Here is a 16373-nt window from a genome sequence, read left to right as displayed (position 1 = left end):
TTTGCAGCCACAAAGATATATAATGGAAGATCATTGATGAAGCAGATAGAGGTGGATGGGCCTCAAACACTACCCTGAGGAACTCCTGCAGTGATGTCCTGGAACTGAGGTGACTGACATCCAACCACCACAACCATCTTCCTTTGTGCCAGGAATGACTCCAGCCAGTAGATAGTTTTCCCCGAGTCCCACTGACTCCAGTTTTGCTCGGGCTCCTTAATGCCAAGATTATTGATGATCGAGAGTGGACTGATGGGGCAATAATTGACTTGGTTACATTTGTCTTTCTTTTTGTGAAATGAACAAACCTGGGCAACTTTCCAAATTGCCAGGTAGATATCAGTATTGCAGCTGGACTTGGCTAGGAATATGACCAGTTCTGGGGCACAAGTCATCGATATTATTGCTGGAATGTGGTCAAGGCACATGGCCATTGCAATATCCAGTGCCTTCAGCCATTTCTTGAGGGGCAGGTTTAGCTCAGTGGGCTAAACAGCTGGCTTGTAAATCAGAGGCCAGCAGCGCGGGTTCAATTCCCGTACCAGCCTCCACGAACAGGCGCCGGAATCTGGCGACTAGGGGCTTTTCACAGTAACTTCATTTGAAGCCTACTTGTGACAATAAGTGATTTCATTTCATTTCATATTGCGTGGAATGAATCAAATTGGTAGAAGACTGCCATTTGTGATGCTGGGGACCTCCAGAGGGCAAGATCTGATTTGATATTTCCCACAAATGAAGCACTTGTCAAAACTTATTGCCAATAAGTTGTTAGGTGGATTGGCCATGCTAAATTCCCCTTAGCGTCCAAAATTGCCCTTAGTGTTGGTTGAGTGGGGTTACTGGGTTATGGGGATAGGGTGGTGTGGGCTTGGGTAGGATGCTCTTTCCAAGAACTGGTGCAGACTCGATGGGCCGAATGGCCTCCTTCTGCACTGTAAATTCTATGATCAATGATCTATGATCTAAGGTTGATACCCACAGAGCCATAGCCCAGGAAAGATTTAAGAGAAGAGTGAAATGTGTGTGTATGTACTGTGTGTGGTATCCATGCATGTTGGGGGGGTTGGGGGGAGGTGGTGGGTGCAGAAAAGCATCAGTTCACAGAAACAGTTCAAGTTACATGTGCTAACTGCATTAATTCTACAGGGTAGCACATGAATGGGCGTGCTTCATTGCATTTTCAGCACAGTATATGCAACACCATTTGCATGCTTTGTTGTGTGTAGAAGATTTTCTGTGAAACAGCACATGATAATTCAGTAAGAAGTCTTACAACATCAGATTAAAGTCCAACAGGTTTGTTTCAAACACTAGCTTTCGGAGCACTGCTCCTTCCTCAGGTGAGTGCTCCGAAAGCTAGTGTTTGAAACAAACCAATGGACTTTAACCTGGTGTTGTAAGACTTCTTACTGTGCTCACCCCAGTCCAACGCCGGCATCTCCACATCATGATAATTCAGCTATGTGTAAATGTGATTGGGTGTGAAAAGCCACAGGATCAATGCATTGTTTGTACAAGATAGTGCATTTGATGTTCCGCTAAATGTGATGGTGTGTGAAAATTCTTGTGGTTACTGCGTTTTATGTATAGGATACTCTGTGAAAACACATAGTGAAAGTTGTATACAATTAGAGGAACTATACTGAAATATCTATGTGAAATACTGTAAACCTACCAGGACAATGTTTCATTCTTGTACAAAATCTTGCTTACCATCAAAATCGCAACCATCAGAATCACCAACACAATCATCTAGGTCATTTTCCCCATTGATTATCCTATCCTTTTTCTGAGGGCTCTTCGGGGGTTTAGGCATCTTCTTCTCCAACCACCCTCTGTTGCGCAGACTTTGTCGGATCATTGGATATGGACCGTAGATGGTAAATATCTTTTTTAGCTAAGTAATGAAAACGTTGTTCAATTACTTACTATTTGGTCAAATTATATTTAACTTACTCACTTTGTACACAGAAAATGGCAATGTTAGCTCACAACATGCCTCATGCAGAGCATAATTTGTCCACCAGGTCAACCATTTTCTCCTCTGCAAAGCACAGCTCCTTCCTTTCTCTGGCAAGGTTGTCTTCAATTTATTTGAAAAATTGATCTCCATTATGGGCTAGGCAGAGGAGTCTATTTTCCACTTTTGTTTTCTAGTTTCAGTATCAAGTTTACATAGATACATAGATCTATGTATCTATGTAAGTTCCTTCAGGTCTACTGTAACACAGAAAGGAGCAATTGCACACAGTCCACCCTACCCATCACTCCATTAAAAGTGTGTATCTTTTCATACTAACAATCTTCAAGTCCTTTACATAAAGCCACTGGCGATACGCTGAGAGTGTCAAAGGACTGACAGAGGATAGTATGGGGGAGTGGGGATCATAGGATCTCGCTATATGTGGACAACCTACTTTTGTATATTTCTGACCCGCTTAGGGGGGGGGGGGGGGGGGGGGGGGGGGAAGGATTGGAGAGATTATGGGGATTCTATGGGGAATTAAGCCGGTTTTCAGGGTGCAAATTGAATATGGGCAAAAGCGAGGTCTATGCGGTACAGGCGAGGGGATAAGAAAGGAGATTGGGGGGCATGCCGTTCAAGGTGGTGGGAGGAAGCTTTCAGTATTTGGGAATCCAGGTAGCGTGGGAGTGGAAGTAGCTACACAAGGTGAATTTGGCTTGGTTGGTGGAGCCGATGAAGGGGGACTTTAGAAGGTGGGATATGCTCCCGTTGTCACTGGCGGGGAGGGTTCAGACGGTAAAGATGCCGGTTCTCCCGAGGTTCGTGTTTGCATTTCAATGCCTGCCTATTTTTATCCCTAAGGCCTTCTTTACGAGGGTGAATGCGGTGATCTCTGGTTTTGTGTGGGTGGGTAAAATCCCGTGGGTAAAGAAGGAGCAGTTGGACTGGGGTTATGGGGCGGGGGGGCTGGCCCTGCCGAATTTCAGGAACTACTACTGGGTGGCGAACACAGCAATGGTTAGGAAGTGGGTAGTGGGGGAGGGGTTGGTGTGGGAGATGGTAGAGGTGGCCTCATGTAGGGGCACAAGTTTGGGGACACTGATAACCACACCTCGGCCGTTCTCGCCGGCTCGGTACTCTACAAGCCCGGTGGTAGTGGCTGCCTTGAGGGTATGGGGACAGTGGCGGAAGCACATGGGAGTGGAGGGGGCGACGGTATGGAAACCTATTTGTGGCAACCAGCGGTTTGCCCCGGGGGGGGGGGGGGGGGGGTGAATGGGAGGTTCCGGAGCTGGCAGCGAGCTGGGATCGAGTGGTTTGGGGACCTGTTTAATGACGGCAACTTTGTGTGCTTGGTGGATCTGGAGGCGGAGTTTGAGCTGCCCGGTGGAAATACCTGCAGGCGAGGGACTTTGCGGGGAGGCAGGTCTCGACTTTTCTGCACCTACCGCCCCAGGGGATACAGGACAAGGTAATGTCGAAAACGGGAGGGGGGAGGGGAAGGTCTCAGAAATTTATAAGGAGCTGATGGAGTGGGAGGTGAAGTGAAAGTGGGAAGAAGAATTGGGCAGGGAATTAGAGGCAGGGTTATGTGAGGACGCCCTGGGTAGAGTCAACGCGTCCTGTTCATGTGCCAGTCTCAGTCTGATACAATTCAAGGTGGTCCACAGGGTGCATATGACTGCGGCCCGTATGAGCAGGTTCTTTGAAGTGGTGGAGGATAGGTGGGGGTGGTGTGCGGGAGGGCTCGCAATTCATGTCCACATGTTTTGGGCATGTCCGAAGCGTAGGGGATTTTGACAAGGATTTGTCGATGTCATGTCCACAGTATTGAAGGCACGGGTGGTTCCGAGTCCAGAGGTGCCGATTTTTGGTGTGTCGGAAGACCCGGCAGTCCAGTGGGCGAGAGAGGCCGATGTGTTGGCCTTTGCCTCCCTGGTAGCCTGAAGACGGATCATATTGGTATGGAGGGACTTGGAACTCCCGAAATCAGGGGTATGGATCAGTGACATGGCCAGATTTCTCAGGCTTGAGAAGATCAAGTTCTCTGAGGGGATCAATGCTAGGGATCGCCCGGAGGTGGCAGCCGTTTATCAACTTCTTTGGGGAAAATTAAGCTGTCAGCAGATAGAAGTGGGGGGGGGGGGGGGGGTGGGTAAAGGCAAAGGGAGAGGCATGGGGGGCTGGTTGAGAGGGGGAAATAGTTAGTGGGAATGGGCGATTGGGAAACTGTGCGTATAAGCTATGTTGGCTGGGTTTGGTTGTTGGTTGGGTGGGTGTTATTCGTTTCGTTGTTTTTCCCTCTTGAAAATTGTTAAAATTATATATGCCTTAATAAAATATTTTTTTTAAAAAAAATCTTCATGCCCTTTCGGAGTATGGTTGCCATTTTAGTGTCAAATGCAGGGATAACTTTATGTCTTTTACTCTTTTGGAAAAGAGTAAAAACAACAGGGTTGTGGTGATGGGAGACTCCAACTTCCCCAATATTGACTGGGACTCACTTAGTGCCAGGGGCTGAGACGGGGCGGAGTTTGTAAGGAGCATCCAGGAGGGCTTCTTAAAACAATATGTAGACAGTCCAACTAGGGAAGGGGCGGTACTGGACCTGGTATTGGGGAATGAGCCCGGCCAGGTGGTAGATGTTTCAGTAGGGGAGCATTTCGGTAACAGTGACCACAATTCAGTAAGTTTTAAAGTACTGGTGGACAAAGATAAGAGTGGTCCGAGGATGAATGTGCTAAATTGGGGGAAGGCTAATTATAACAATATTAGGCGGGAACTGAAGAACATAGATTGGGGGCGGATGTTTGAGGGCAAATCAACATCTGACATGTGGGAGGCTTTCAAGTGGCAGTTGAAAGGAATACAGGACCGGCATGTTCCTGTGAGGAAGAAAGATAAATACGGCAATTTTCGGGAACCTTGGATGACGAGTGATATTGTAGGCCTCGTCAAAAAGAAAAAGGAGGCATTTGTCAGGGCTAAAAGGCTGGGAACAGACGAAGCCTGCGTGGAATATAAGGAAAGTAGGAAGGAACTTAAGCAAGGAGTTAGGAGGGCTAGAAGGGGTCACGAAAAGTCATTGGCAAATAGGGTTAAGGAAAATCCCAAGGCTTTTTACACGTACATAAAAAGCAAGAGGGTAGCCAGGGAAAGGGTTGGCCCACTGAAGGATAGGCAAGGGAATCTATGTGTGGAGCCAGAGGAAATGGGCGAGGTACTAAATGAATACTTTGCATCAGTATTCACCAAAGAGAAGGAATTGGTAGATGTTGAGTCTGGAGAAGGGGGTGTAGATAGCCTGGGTCATATTGTGATCCAAAAAGACGAGGTGTTGGGTGTCTTAAAAAATATTAAGGTAGTTAAGTCCCCGGGGCCTGATGGGATCTACCCCAGAATACTGAAGGAGGCTGGAGAGGAAATTGCTGAGGCCTTGACAGAAATCTTTGGATCCTCGCTGTCTTCAGGGGATGTCCCGGAGGACTGGAGAATAGCCAATGTTGTTCCTCTGTTTAAGAAGGGTAGCAAGGAAAATCCCGGGAACTACAGGCCGGTGAGCCTTACTTCAGTGGTAGGGAAATTACTGGAGAGAATTCTTCGAGACAGGATCTACTCCCATTTGGAAGCAAATGGACGTATTAGTGAGAGGCAGCACGGTTTTGTGAAGGGGAGGTCGTGTCTCACTAACTTGATAGAGTTTTTCGAGGAGGTCACTAAGATGATTGATGCAGGTAGGGCAGTAGATGTTGTCTATATGGACTTCAGTAAGGCCTTTGACAAGGTCCCTCATGGTAGACTAGTACAAAAGGTGAAGTCACACGGGATCAGGGGTGAGCTGGCAAGGTGGATACAGAACTGGCTAGGCCATAGAAGGCAGAGAGTAGCAATGGAGGGATGCTTTTCTAATTGGAGGGCTGTGACCAGTGGCGTTCCACAGGGATCAGTGCTGGGACCTTTGCTCTTTGTAGTATATATAAATGATTTGGAGGAAAATGTAACTGGTCTGATTAGTAAGTTTGCAGACGACACAAAGGTTGGTGGAAATGCGGATAGCGATGAGGACTGTCGGAGGATACAGCAGGATTTAGATTGTCTGGAGACTTGGGCGGGGAGATGGCAGATGGAGTTTAATCCGGACAAATGTGAGGTAATGCATTTTGGAAGGTCTAATGCAGGTAGGGAATATACAGTGAATGGTAGAACCCTCAAGAGTATTGAAAGTCAAAGAGATCTAGGAGTATAGGTCCACAGGTCATCGAAAGGGGCAACACAGGTGGAGAAGGTAGTCAAGAAGGCATACGGCATGCTTGCCTTCATTGGCCGGGGCATTGAGTATAAGAATTGGCAAGTCATGTTGCAGCTGTAAAGAACCTTAGTTAGGCCACACTTGGGAGTATAGTGTTCAATTCTGGTCGCCACACTACCAGAAGGATGTGGAGGCTTTAGAGAGGGTGCAGAAGAGATTTACCAAAATGTTGCCTGGTATGGAGGGCATTAGCTATGAGGAGCGATTGAATAAACTCGGTTTGTTCTCACTGGAACGAAGGAGGTTGAGGGGAGACCTGATAGAGGTATACAAAATTATGAGGGGCATAGACAGAGTGGATAGTCAGAGGCTTTTCCCCAGGGTAGAGGGGTCAATTACTAGGGGGCATAGGTTTAAGGTGAGAGGGGCAAGGTTTAGAGTAGATGTACGAGGCAAGTTTTTTACGCAGAGGGTAGTGGGTGCCTGGAACTCGCTACCGGAGGAGGTAGTGGAAGCAGGGACGATAGAGACATTTAAGGGGCATCTTGACAAATATATGAATAGGATGGGAATAGAAGGATACGGACCCGGGAAGTGTAGAAGATTGTAGTTTAGTCGGGCAGCATGGTCGGCACGGGCTTGGAGGGCCGAAGGGCCTGTTCCTGTGCTGTACATTTCTTTGTTCTTTGTTCTTTGTCCCCTCTGGGAAATGCTCTTTGCTATGCATTGAAAGCGCAAATCAAAAATGTGACACTCACTATTAGCCTATTATTTTATGTTTTAACAAATATGATGTTTTAGAAGACTGCTATGTAAATAAATGACACAAGGACTGTGTCTTTAATTTAGGGTGAAATGGAGGAATGAAGGGGGTGATGCGACCTGTTCTGATTTCTGCTGACAGCAATTCGGGTGGCTTGGGTGTCAAAAATGAAAGGGGAGCCCAGGTTATTTCAATAGGAAGAAGGTGCAAGGTGTTCATGCCTGTAAACAATCATCAAAGCATCTATACTGATAATAAGACCATAAGACATAGGAGCGGAAGTAAGGCCATTCGGCCCATCGAGTCCACTCCACCATTCAATCATGGCTGATTTCAACTCCATTTACCCGCTCTCTCTCCATAGCCCTTAATTCCTCGAGAAATCAAGAATTTATCAACTTCTGTCTGAAAGACATTCAACGTCCCGGCCTCCACCGCCCTCTGTGGCAATGAATTCCACAGACCCACCATTCGCTGGCTGAAGAAATTTCTCCTCATCTCTGTTCTAAAGTGACTCCCTTTTATTCTAAGGCTGTGCCCCCAGGTCCTAGTCTCCCCTGCTAATGGAAACAACTTCCCTACGTCCACCCTATCTAAGCCATTCATTATCTTGTAAGTTTCTATTAGATCTCCCCTCAACCTCCTAACTCCAATGAATATAATCCCAGGATCCTCAGACGTTCATCGTATGTTAGGCCTACCATTCCTGGGATCATCCGTGTGAATCTCCGCTGGACCCGCTCCAGTGCCAGTATGTCCTTCCTGAGGTGTGGGGCCCAAAATTGCTCACAGTATTCTAAATGGGGCCTAACTAATGCTTTAAAGAGCTTCAGAAGTACACCCCTGCTTTTATATTCCAAGCCTCTTGAGATAAATGACAACATTGCATTTGCTTTCTTAATTACGGACTCAACCTGCAAGTTTACCTTGAGAGAATCCTGGATTAGGACTCCCAAGTCCCTTTGCACTTCAGCATTATGAATTTTGTCACCGTTTAGAAAATAGTCCATGCCTCTATTCTTTTTTCCAAAGTGCAAGACCTCACACTTGCCCACGTTGAATTTCATCAGCCATTTCTTGGACCACTCTCCTAAACTGTCTAAATCTTTCTGCAGCCTCCCCACCTCCTCCATACTACCTGCCCCTCCACCAATCTTTGTATCATCGGCAAACTTAGCCAGAATGCCCCCAGTCCCGTCATCTAGATTGTTAATATATAAAGAGAACAGCTGTGGCCCCAACACTGAACCCTGCGGGACACCACTCGTCACCGGTTGCCATTCCGAAAAATAACCTTTTATCCCAACTCTCTGCCTTCTGCCTGACAGCCAATCATCAATCCATGTTAGTACCTTGCCTCGAATACCATGGGCCCTTATTTTACTCAGCAGTCTCCCGTGAGGCACCTTATCAAAGGCCTTTTGGAAGTCAAGATAGATAACATCCATTGGCTCTCCTTGGTCTAACCTATTTGTTATCTCTTCAAAGAACTCTAACAGGTTTGTCAGGCACGACCTCCCCTTACTAAATCCATGCTGACTTGTCCTAATCCGACACTGCACTTCCAAGAATTTAGAAATCTCATCCTTAACAATGGATTCCAGAATCTTGCCAACAACCGAGGTTAGGCTAATTGGCCTATAATTTTCCATCTTTTTCCTTGTTCCCTTCTTGAACAGGGGGGTTACAACAGTGATTTTCCAATCCTCTGGGACTTTCCCTGACTCCAGTGACTTTTGAAAAATCATATCTAACGCTTCCACTATTTCTTCAGCTATCTCCTTTAGAACTCTAGGCTGTAGCCCATCTGGGCCTGGAGATTTATCAATTTTTAGACCTCTTAGTTTCTCTAGCACTTTCTCCTTTGTGATGGCTACCATATTCAACTCTGCCCCCTGACTCTCCAGAACTGTTGGGATATTACTCATGTCTTCTACTGTGAAGACTGACACAAAGTACTTATTTAGTTCCTCAGCTATTTCCTTGTCTCCCATCACTAGATTACCAGCGTCATTTTGGAGCGGCCCAATGTCTACTTTTGCCTCTCGTTTGTTTTTAATGTATTTAAAGAAACTTTTACTATCATTCCTAATGTTACTGGCTAGCCTACCTTCATATTTGATCCTCTCTTTCCTTATTTCTCTCTTTGTTATCCTCTGTTTGTTTTTGTAGCCTTCCCAATCTTCTGACTTCCCACTACTCTTTGCCACATTATAGGCTTTCTCTTTTGCTTTGATGCATTCCCTAACTTCCTTTGTCAGCCATGGCTGCCTAATCCCCCCTCTGATAACCTTTCTTTTCTTTGGTATGAACCTCTGTACTGTGTCCTCAATTACTCCCAGAAACTCCTGCCATTGCTGTTTTACTGTCTTTCCCACTAAGCTCTGCTCCCAGTCAATTTTTGTCAGTTCCTCCCTCATGCCCCTGTAGTTACCTTTATTTAACTGTAACACCTTTACATCTGATTCTACCTTCTTTCTTTCAAATTGGAGATTGAATTCTACCATATTATGATCACTGTCTCCTAAGTGTTCCCTTACTTTAAGATCTTTAATCAAGTCTGGCTCATTACATAACACTAAGTCCAGAATGGCCTGTTCCCTCGTGGGCTCCATCACAAGCTGTTCCAAAAAGCCCTCCTGTAAACATTCAATGAATTCCCTTTCCTTGGGTCCACTGGCAGCATTATTTACCCAGTCCACCTGCATATTGAAGTCCCCCATGATCACTGTGACCTTGCCTTTCTGACATGCACTTTCTATTTCGTGGTGCATTTTGTGCCCCTGGTCCTGACCACTGTTAGGAGGCCTGTACATAACTCCCATTATGTTTTTTTTGCCTTTCTGGTTCCTCAACTCTACCCACACAGACTCCACATCATCTGACCCTATGTCGTTTAGTGCTATTGATTTAATTTCATTCCTAATTAACAAGGCAACCCCGCCCCTCTGCCCACCTCTCTATCTTTTCGATAGGTTGTGAATCCCTGGATGTTTAAATGCCAGTCCTGAACCCCCTGCAACCACGTCTCTGTGATGCCTACCACATCATACCTGCCAGTCACAATCTGGGCCACAAGCTCATCTACCTTGTTCCGTACACTGCGCGCATTTAAATATAGCACCTTTAATTCTCTATTGACCGTCCCTTTTTGTTTTCTTTGTGTGGTGTACCTTGGTTTACTGAGCCTTTCCATACACGGTGTCATATTTTGTGAGATGGGGACTACCGTAACCTCTCCTGAGTTCTGTCTTTTCGTGCTTTTTTGTATTCCTAAGCAGCTACGCTTCCCACTGATTACTTCACCTCTTGGTTCCCTGACTTTCCCTTCCCCCCCTAATCTCTAGTTTAAAGTCCTATTGACCACCCTATTTACTCTTTTCGCCAGAACACTGGTCCCAGCTCGGTTCAGATGGAGACCATCCCAACGGTATAGGTCCCCCCTGTCCCAAAACTGATGCCAGTGTCCCATGAAAAGGAACCCCTCTTTCCCACACCACTCTTTCAGCCACGTGTTAACTTCCCTTATTCTTGCCTCCCTATGTCAATTTGCACGTGGCTCGGGCAGTAATCCGGAGATTATGACCCTTGAGGACCTGTTTTTTTATTTGAATCCTAGCTCTTTATAATCTCTAAACAGGTCCGCTTTCCTAGACTTGCCTATGTTGTTGGTACCGACATGGACCACAACAACTGGATCCTCCCCCTCCCTCTCCAGTATCCTTTCAAGCCGGTCAGAGATGTCCCGCTCCCTAGCACCGGGAAGGCAACATACCATGCGGGACTCTTTATCCTGCTCACAAAGGATACTATCTATCCCCCTGATAATAGAATCCCCTACAATTACAACTTGCCTATTTACTCCCTCCCCTTGAATGGCCTGCTGAACCATGGTGCCTTGGTCAGCTGACTCATCCTTCCTGCAGCCCTGTTCGCCATCCACACAGGGAGCAAGTGCCTCATACCTGTTGGACAGGGTCAAGGGCTGAGGCTCCTGAGTTCCTGACTGCTGGTTCCCTTTACCTGCCTGACTTGCAGTCACACCCTGCTGTCCCTGGCCACTGGCAGGATTTAAACTACTTACTCTGACAGGTGTGACTGCCTCCTGAAACACAGTGTCCAGGTAAGTCTCTCCCTCCCGGATGTGCCTCAGTGTTTGAAGCTCAGACTCCAGCTCATCAACTCTGAGCCGGAGCTCTTCAAGCAGCCAACACTTACTGCAGATGTGGTCGCTGCAGCTCGCAATGGGATCTGCCAGCTCCCACATCAAGCAGCTCAAGCACATCACCTGACCAGCCATCTCTAATTCATTAATTAGTTTAATTTACGTTTACGAGTTTAGCTAGCTGTGTTTTTTTTTAATTTGGGGCAGATTTGCTATCGATCAATCAGATCACAGCTTCCCTCTGACGTCACTTTTGGAAAAAAAAACTGGAAAACAGGAAGTTACCGTTAGGTTTTTATACTCACAGAGACTGCTCCTCCTCTTCTGAACGGCTCCCGAAATTTGGCCCGAAGAAAGAGAGAGAACAAAACAGTAGGGAAAAAGCACCTTCTCCCACTCTGCACCGAATTGCCTCACTGCACCAAATTACCAAGTTTCAATTTCTCACTCTGTCTGTGTCTCACTCACTCAGGCTGTGTCTCCTTGACCAGCGCAACGCTGGTCAATAGATAAGCTGTTAGTCTCCAATGCCCCAGAATGGGTTAGGGGCATTAGAGAAACTTCCCCAGAGGTTTATAATTTAAATGGTTAGAGATTGTGAGCGGCCCCATCGATGCTGTATAATTAATCATTTAACTAAATCACAGTTGTGTATAGAATGTGTTCACGAGATGCACAGGACCCAAAGCTTTTTAAATCTGGTCACACTCCATACAGCGTTAAACACAAGTGGCGTGAGGCAACCCTTCCAAGGAGTGTAACACCGCTTCTGTCCAGAGTCAGGTCTGATTACGATTCTGGGTTTACCCTACAATTTTAGATTTGTAACAAAATAGAATAGAATAGAAAGTTCTGGTATAAATGTAGCTGGCTTTGAAGAAATGCAGTCAGAAGGTGTTATGACCCCGATTTTCTCTTTGACATGTTGAATATTCAGCTCTGGGCAAAATAGTTTCAAACTTTGCCAATTTATTTCTTTTACCTTAACAGCTTTTTCCACAAGGCGTTTGCAGTTTTTCATTCTGTAGAGATTTGCCTCTGACCCAGTCACACATGGAAGTTTGTAGAATTTGATCTCTTTGGTTACAATAGACTCTGAAATTTAAAAAAGGAAATTCTTAAATTTCACATCAACTTGCATTGGGTCTAACTAAATACACTGGCAAATTGCAGAAATCAGTAATATAATCTTCTCCCTAGTCAATTAGAAATCATTTCCATGGAACTTCCGGTGGCGGCTATGCAGAGCTAAGTCGCACGTTCGGTAGCTCCCGCTTGGAACGGACTTTTGGGCTCTTTTCAGGGCACCCAACGGCATTTGTTCAACATTTCCCGGTGTGGGAAGAAGACTGCAACAGTCCCCCGACAGTGTATGGCTTGGACCAGGAGCGGGGTGACTAAAAAAGTGGTGGTGAACCCAAAGAAGGTGCGAGGGAAGAAGTGCAAGGTGGCGGCGGGCGGGGACCAGGCAGCGTGGATGCAGTGGGCGCAGGAGCAGCAGGAGGTTATCCAGCGCTGCTTCAGGGAGCTCAATGCGGACCTGCTAGAGTTGATGAAGGCTTCTATTGATAAGCTGCTGGAGACCCAGACGGCCCAGGGGGTGGCGATCCGTGAGGTCTGACAAAAGATCTCAGATAATGAAGATGAGATCTTGGACCTAGCGGTAAAGGTGGAGGCGCACAAGGCGCTCCACAAGAAATGGCAGGAACGGTTTGAGGAGATGAAGAATCTGCGGATCCTGGGCCTCCCGGAGGGGCTGGAGGGGTCGGACATGGGGGCCTATGTGGTCACCATGTTAAACCCGCTGATGGGAGCTGGGTCCTTCCAGGGGCCCCTGGAGCTGGAAGGGGCCCATAGAGTGCTGGCGAGGAGGCCCAAGGCTAACGAGCCACCGCGGGCGGTGCAGGTGTGGTTTAATCGGTTCGCTGATCGGGAGTGCGTACTCAGGTGGGCCAAGAAAGAGAGGAGCAGCAGGTGGGAGAACGCTGAGGTTCGAATATATCAGGACTGTAGCGCGGAGATGGCGAAGAAGAGGGCCGGGTACAACCGGGCGAAGGCAGTGCTGCACAGGAAGGGGGTTTGGTATACTGCAGCCGGCGCAACTGTGGGTCACCTACAAGGACCGGCAACATTATTTTGAGTCCCCGGAGGAGGCGTGGGCCTTTGTTCAGGCCGAGAAGCTGGATACAAACTGAGGGTCGGGATGGGTGGTCGGGGATTGCTGTTGTTGTGCTACATTTTGAGGGGGGTTCTTTGTTCTTGTTCAGTTTTGGTTCGGTGTGGGTGGTTAGGGTGGGTTGGGCACTGTTTTGGTTGGGTCTGTCGGGTGGGTTCTTGGAGGGGGGCAAGTAAACAGAGTACGGGTGGATGGCCGGTAGGGGGGATGGGGCCCCACGGGGGAGGTGAGGCCCGAGTCGGGGTGAGGGGACTGGGCCTGTAAAAGGAGCTGCGCCAGAGGAGGCGGGGCTGGGCAGGTGGAAAGCGCAGGCTTTTTCCCGCGCTGAAGGCAGGAGGGGGCGGGGCCGGGAAGCGCGGGTGGTTTCCCGCGCTTGAGATGGAAGGGGGAGGCGGAGAGCCTGCTGGTGGGTAATGGACGGGGAGGGGAAGTCCCGCAATGGGAGGAGTCGATGGAAAGGCGGTAAGTGGCCGGGGTCATCAGGAGTCAGCTGACTTGCGGGAGTACAATGGGGGGAGCAAAGCAGCTAGGAGGGGTCCTAGCTGGAGGGGGGTGGGGGGGGTAGGTGGGGGGGAACCGGGTTGCTGCTGATATGATCAAGGGGGAGCTGGAGCGAGTAGAGGGGGTTGGGACGGGGGTCTGCCGCCGTGGGGAACGGGCCGGGCATCGGGTGCGGGCGCGTGGCTGGCCGAGGAGGGGTTATGGTTAGTCGGCGGGGGAGGGGGCACGGGTAGACCCCCGATCCGGCTGATAACCTGGAACGTAAGGGGACTGAACGGGCCGGTTAAGCGGGCCCGGGTGTTCGTGCACCTAAAGGGGCTGAAGGCGGATGTGGTCATGCTTCAGGAGACACACCTGAAGGTGGCAGACCAGGTATTACTGAGGAAGCGGTGGGTAGGTCAGGTGTTTCATTCGGGGCTGGATGCCAAAAATCGGGGGGGTGGTGGCGATCTTGGTTGGAAAGAGGATGTCGATCGAGGCATCGAGCATTGTGACAGACAATGGCGGTAGGTATGTAATGGTAAGTGGTAAGCTGCAAGGGGAGAGGGTGGTGCTGGTCAACGTGTACGCCCCGAACTGGGACGATGCAGGTTTTATGCGGCGCATGTTGGGTTTGATCCCGGACTTGGAAGTGGGGGGCCTGATAATGGGGGGGGGCGGACTTTAACACGGTGTTGGATCCGGCACTGGACCGCTCCAGGTCTAGGACGGGTAGGAAGCCGGCGGCGGCTAAAGTGCTGAGGGGGTTTATGGCACAGATGGGAGGGGTGGACCCTTGGAGATTTCCAAGGCCGTGGGCTAGGGAATTTTCATTCTTCTCACACGTTCATAAGGCCTATTCCCGGATCGACTTTTTATCGAGCAGGGCGCTGATAGCGAGTGTAGAGGATACTGAGTACTCGGCGATAGCCATTTCGGATCACGCCCCGCATTGGGTAGATCTAGAGCTGGGGGAGGAGGGGGACCAGCGCCCGTTGTGGCGCTTGGAGGTGGGGCTGCTGGCGGACTAGGAGGTGAGCGAGCGGGTTGAAGGAAGCATAGAGAGATACCTGGAGGCCAACGATAAGGGGGAGGTCCGAGTGGGGATGGTCTGGGAGGCGCTGAAGGCGGTGATTAGGGGAGAGCTGATCTCCATTAGGGTCCACAAGGAGAGGAGAGAGCAGAGGGAGAGGGAGAGGCTGGTGGGGGAGATGGTGAGGGTAGACAGGAGGTACGCGGAGGTGTCTGAGGAGGGACTGTTGAGGGAGAGGCGCAGTGGAGGAAGGCCCAGGGGGCGGTTTATGAATATGGGGAAAAGGCAAGCCGGATGCTGGCACATCAGCTTCAGAAGCGGGACGCAGCTAGGGAGATCGAGGGATTTAAGGATAGAGGAGTGAGTGTGGTGCGGAGTGGGGTTGGCATCAATGGGGTCTTCAAGGACTTTTATGAGGATCTGTATCGGTCCGAGCCCCCACTGGAGGAGGGAGGGATGGGCTGCTTTCTGGACCAATTGAGGGTCCCGAAGGTGGAGGAGGGACTGGTGGCGGGATTAGGGGCCCCGATCGGACTGGAGGAGCTGGCCAAAGGGATAGGGAGCATGCAGGCGGGGAAGGCACCGGGGTTGGACGGTTTCCCGGACGAATTCTACAAAAAATATGTGGACCTGTTGGGCATGTTGCTGGTTAGGACCTTCAATGAGGCAAGGGGGGGGGGGGGGCTTTGCCCCCGACGATGTCCCGAGCACTGATCTCCTTGATCCTGAAGCGGGACAAGGATTCCCTGCAGTGTGGGTCTTACAGGCCGATTTTGTTGTTACATGTAGATGCCAAGGTGCTGGCGAAGGTCTTAGCCACTTGAGGATTGGGTGCCGCAGGTTATCCACGAAGACCAGACGGGGTTCGTGAAGGGAAGACAGTTGAACGCGAATGTGCGGAGGCTCCTGAACGTTATTATGATGCCGGCGAGGGAGGGAGAGGCGGAGATAGTGGTGGCGATGGACGCTGAGAAGGGTAGAGTGGGGTTACTTGTGGGAGGTGCTTAAGAGGTTCGGGTTTGGGGAGGGGTTCATCAGGTGGGTTAGGCTGTTGTACGAGGTCCCGATGGCGAGCGTGGCTACGAACAAGAGGAGGTCTGAGTACTTTCGGTTGCATCGAGGGACGAGGCAAGGGTGTGTCCCCTGCTCTTCGCACTGGCGATTTAACCCCTGGCTGTGGCACTGAGGGAGTCGAGGAACTGGAGGGGGTTGGTGCGGGGTGGGGAGGAGCATAGGGTGTCGCTCTATGCGGACGACTTGCTGCTATATGCGGCGGACCCGATAGAGGGAATGACGGAGGTAATGAGGATCCTCAGGGAGTTCGGGGATTTCTCAGGGTACAAGCTCAACATGGTGAAGAGTGAATTGTTCGTGGTTCACCCAGGGGACCAGGAGAGGGGGATTCGCGAGCTCCCACTAAAAAGGGCAGAGAGGAGCTTCAGGTATTTGGGGGTCCAGGTGGCCAGGAGCTGGGGGGCCCTGCATAGACTTAATTTCACGAGGCTAGTGGAGCAAATGGAGGAGGAGTTTAAGAGGTT

General features: G+C 49.3%; 1 protein-coding gene across 3 annotated transcripts in view; it reads right to left on the bottom strand.

Annotated features, from left to right (window-relative positions):
• Positions 1-16373, bottom strand: part of LOC140388491 (uncharacterized) — a 150627-nt gene that overhangs the window by 81815 nt on the left and 52439 nt on the right. For all 3 annotated transcript variants that reach the window (XM_072472770.1, XM_072472769.1, XM_072472767.1), the window contains 2 exons: positions 12129-12241; positions 1717-1900 (listed from right to left, as the gene is read on the bottom strand). In XM_072472770.1, the coding sequence (XP_072328871.1) occupies positions 1717-1900; positions 12129-12241 (297 nt within the window). The remainder of the gene's footprint in view (positions 1-1716; positions 1901-12128; positions 12242-16373) is intronic.

This window comes from Scyliorhinus torazame, chromosome 13 (assembly GCF_047496885.1).
Source record: "Scyliorhinus torazame isolate Kashiwa2021f chromosome 13, sScyTor2.1, whole genome shotgun sequence".
NCBI lineage: Eukaryota > Metazoa > Chordata > Chondrichthyes > Carcharhiniformes > Scyliorhinidae > Scyliorhinus > Scyliorhinus torazame.
Note: the sequence above shows the minus strand (reverse complement) of the source record. Positions and strands in the feature narration are given on the sequence as shown.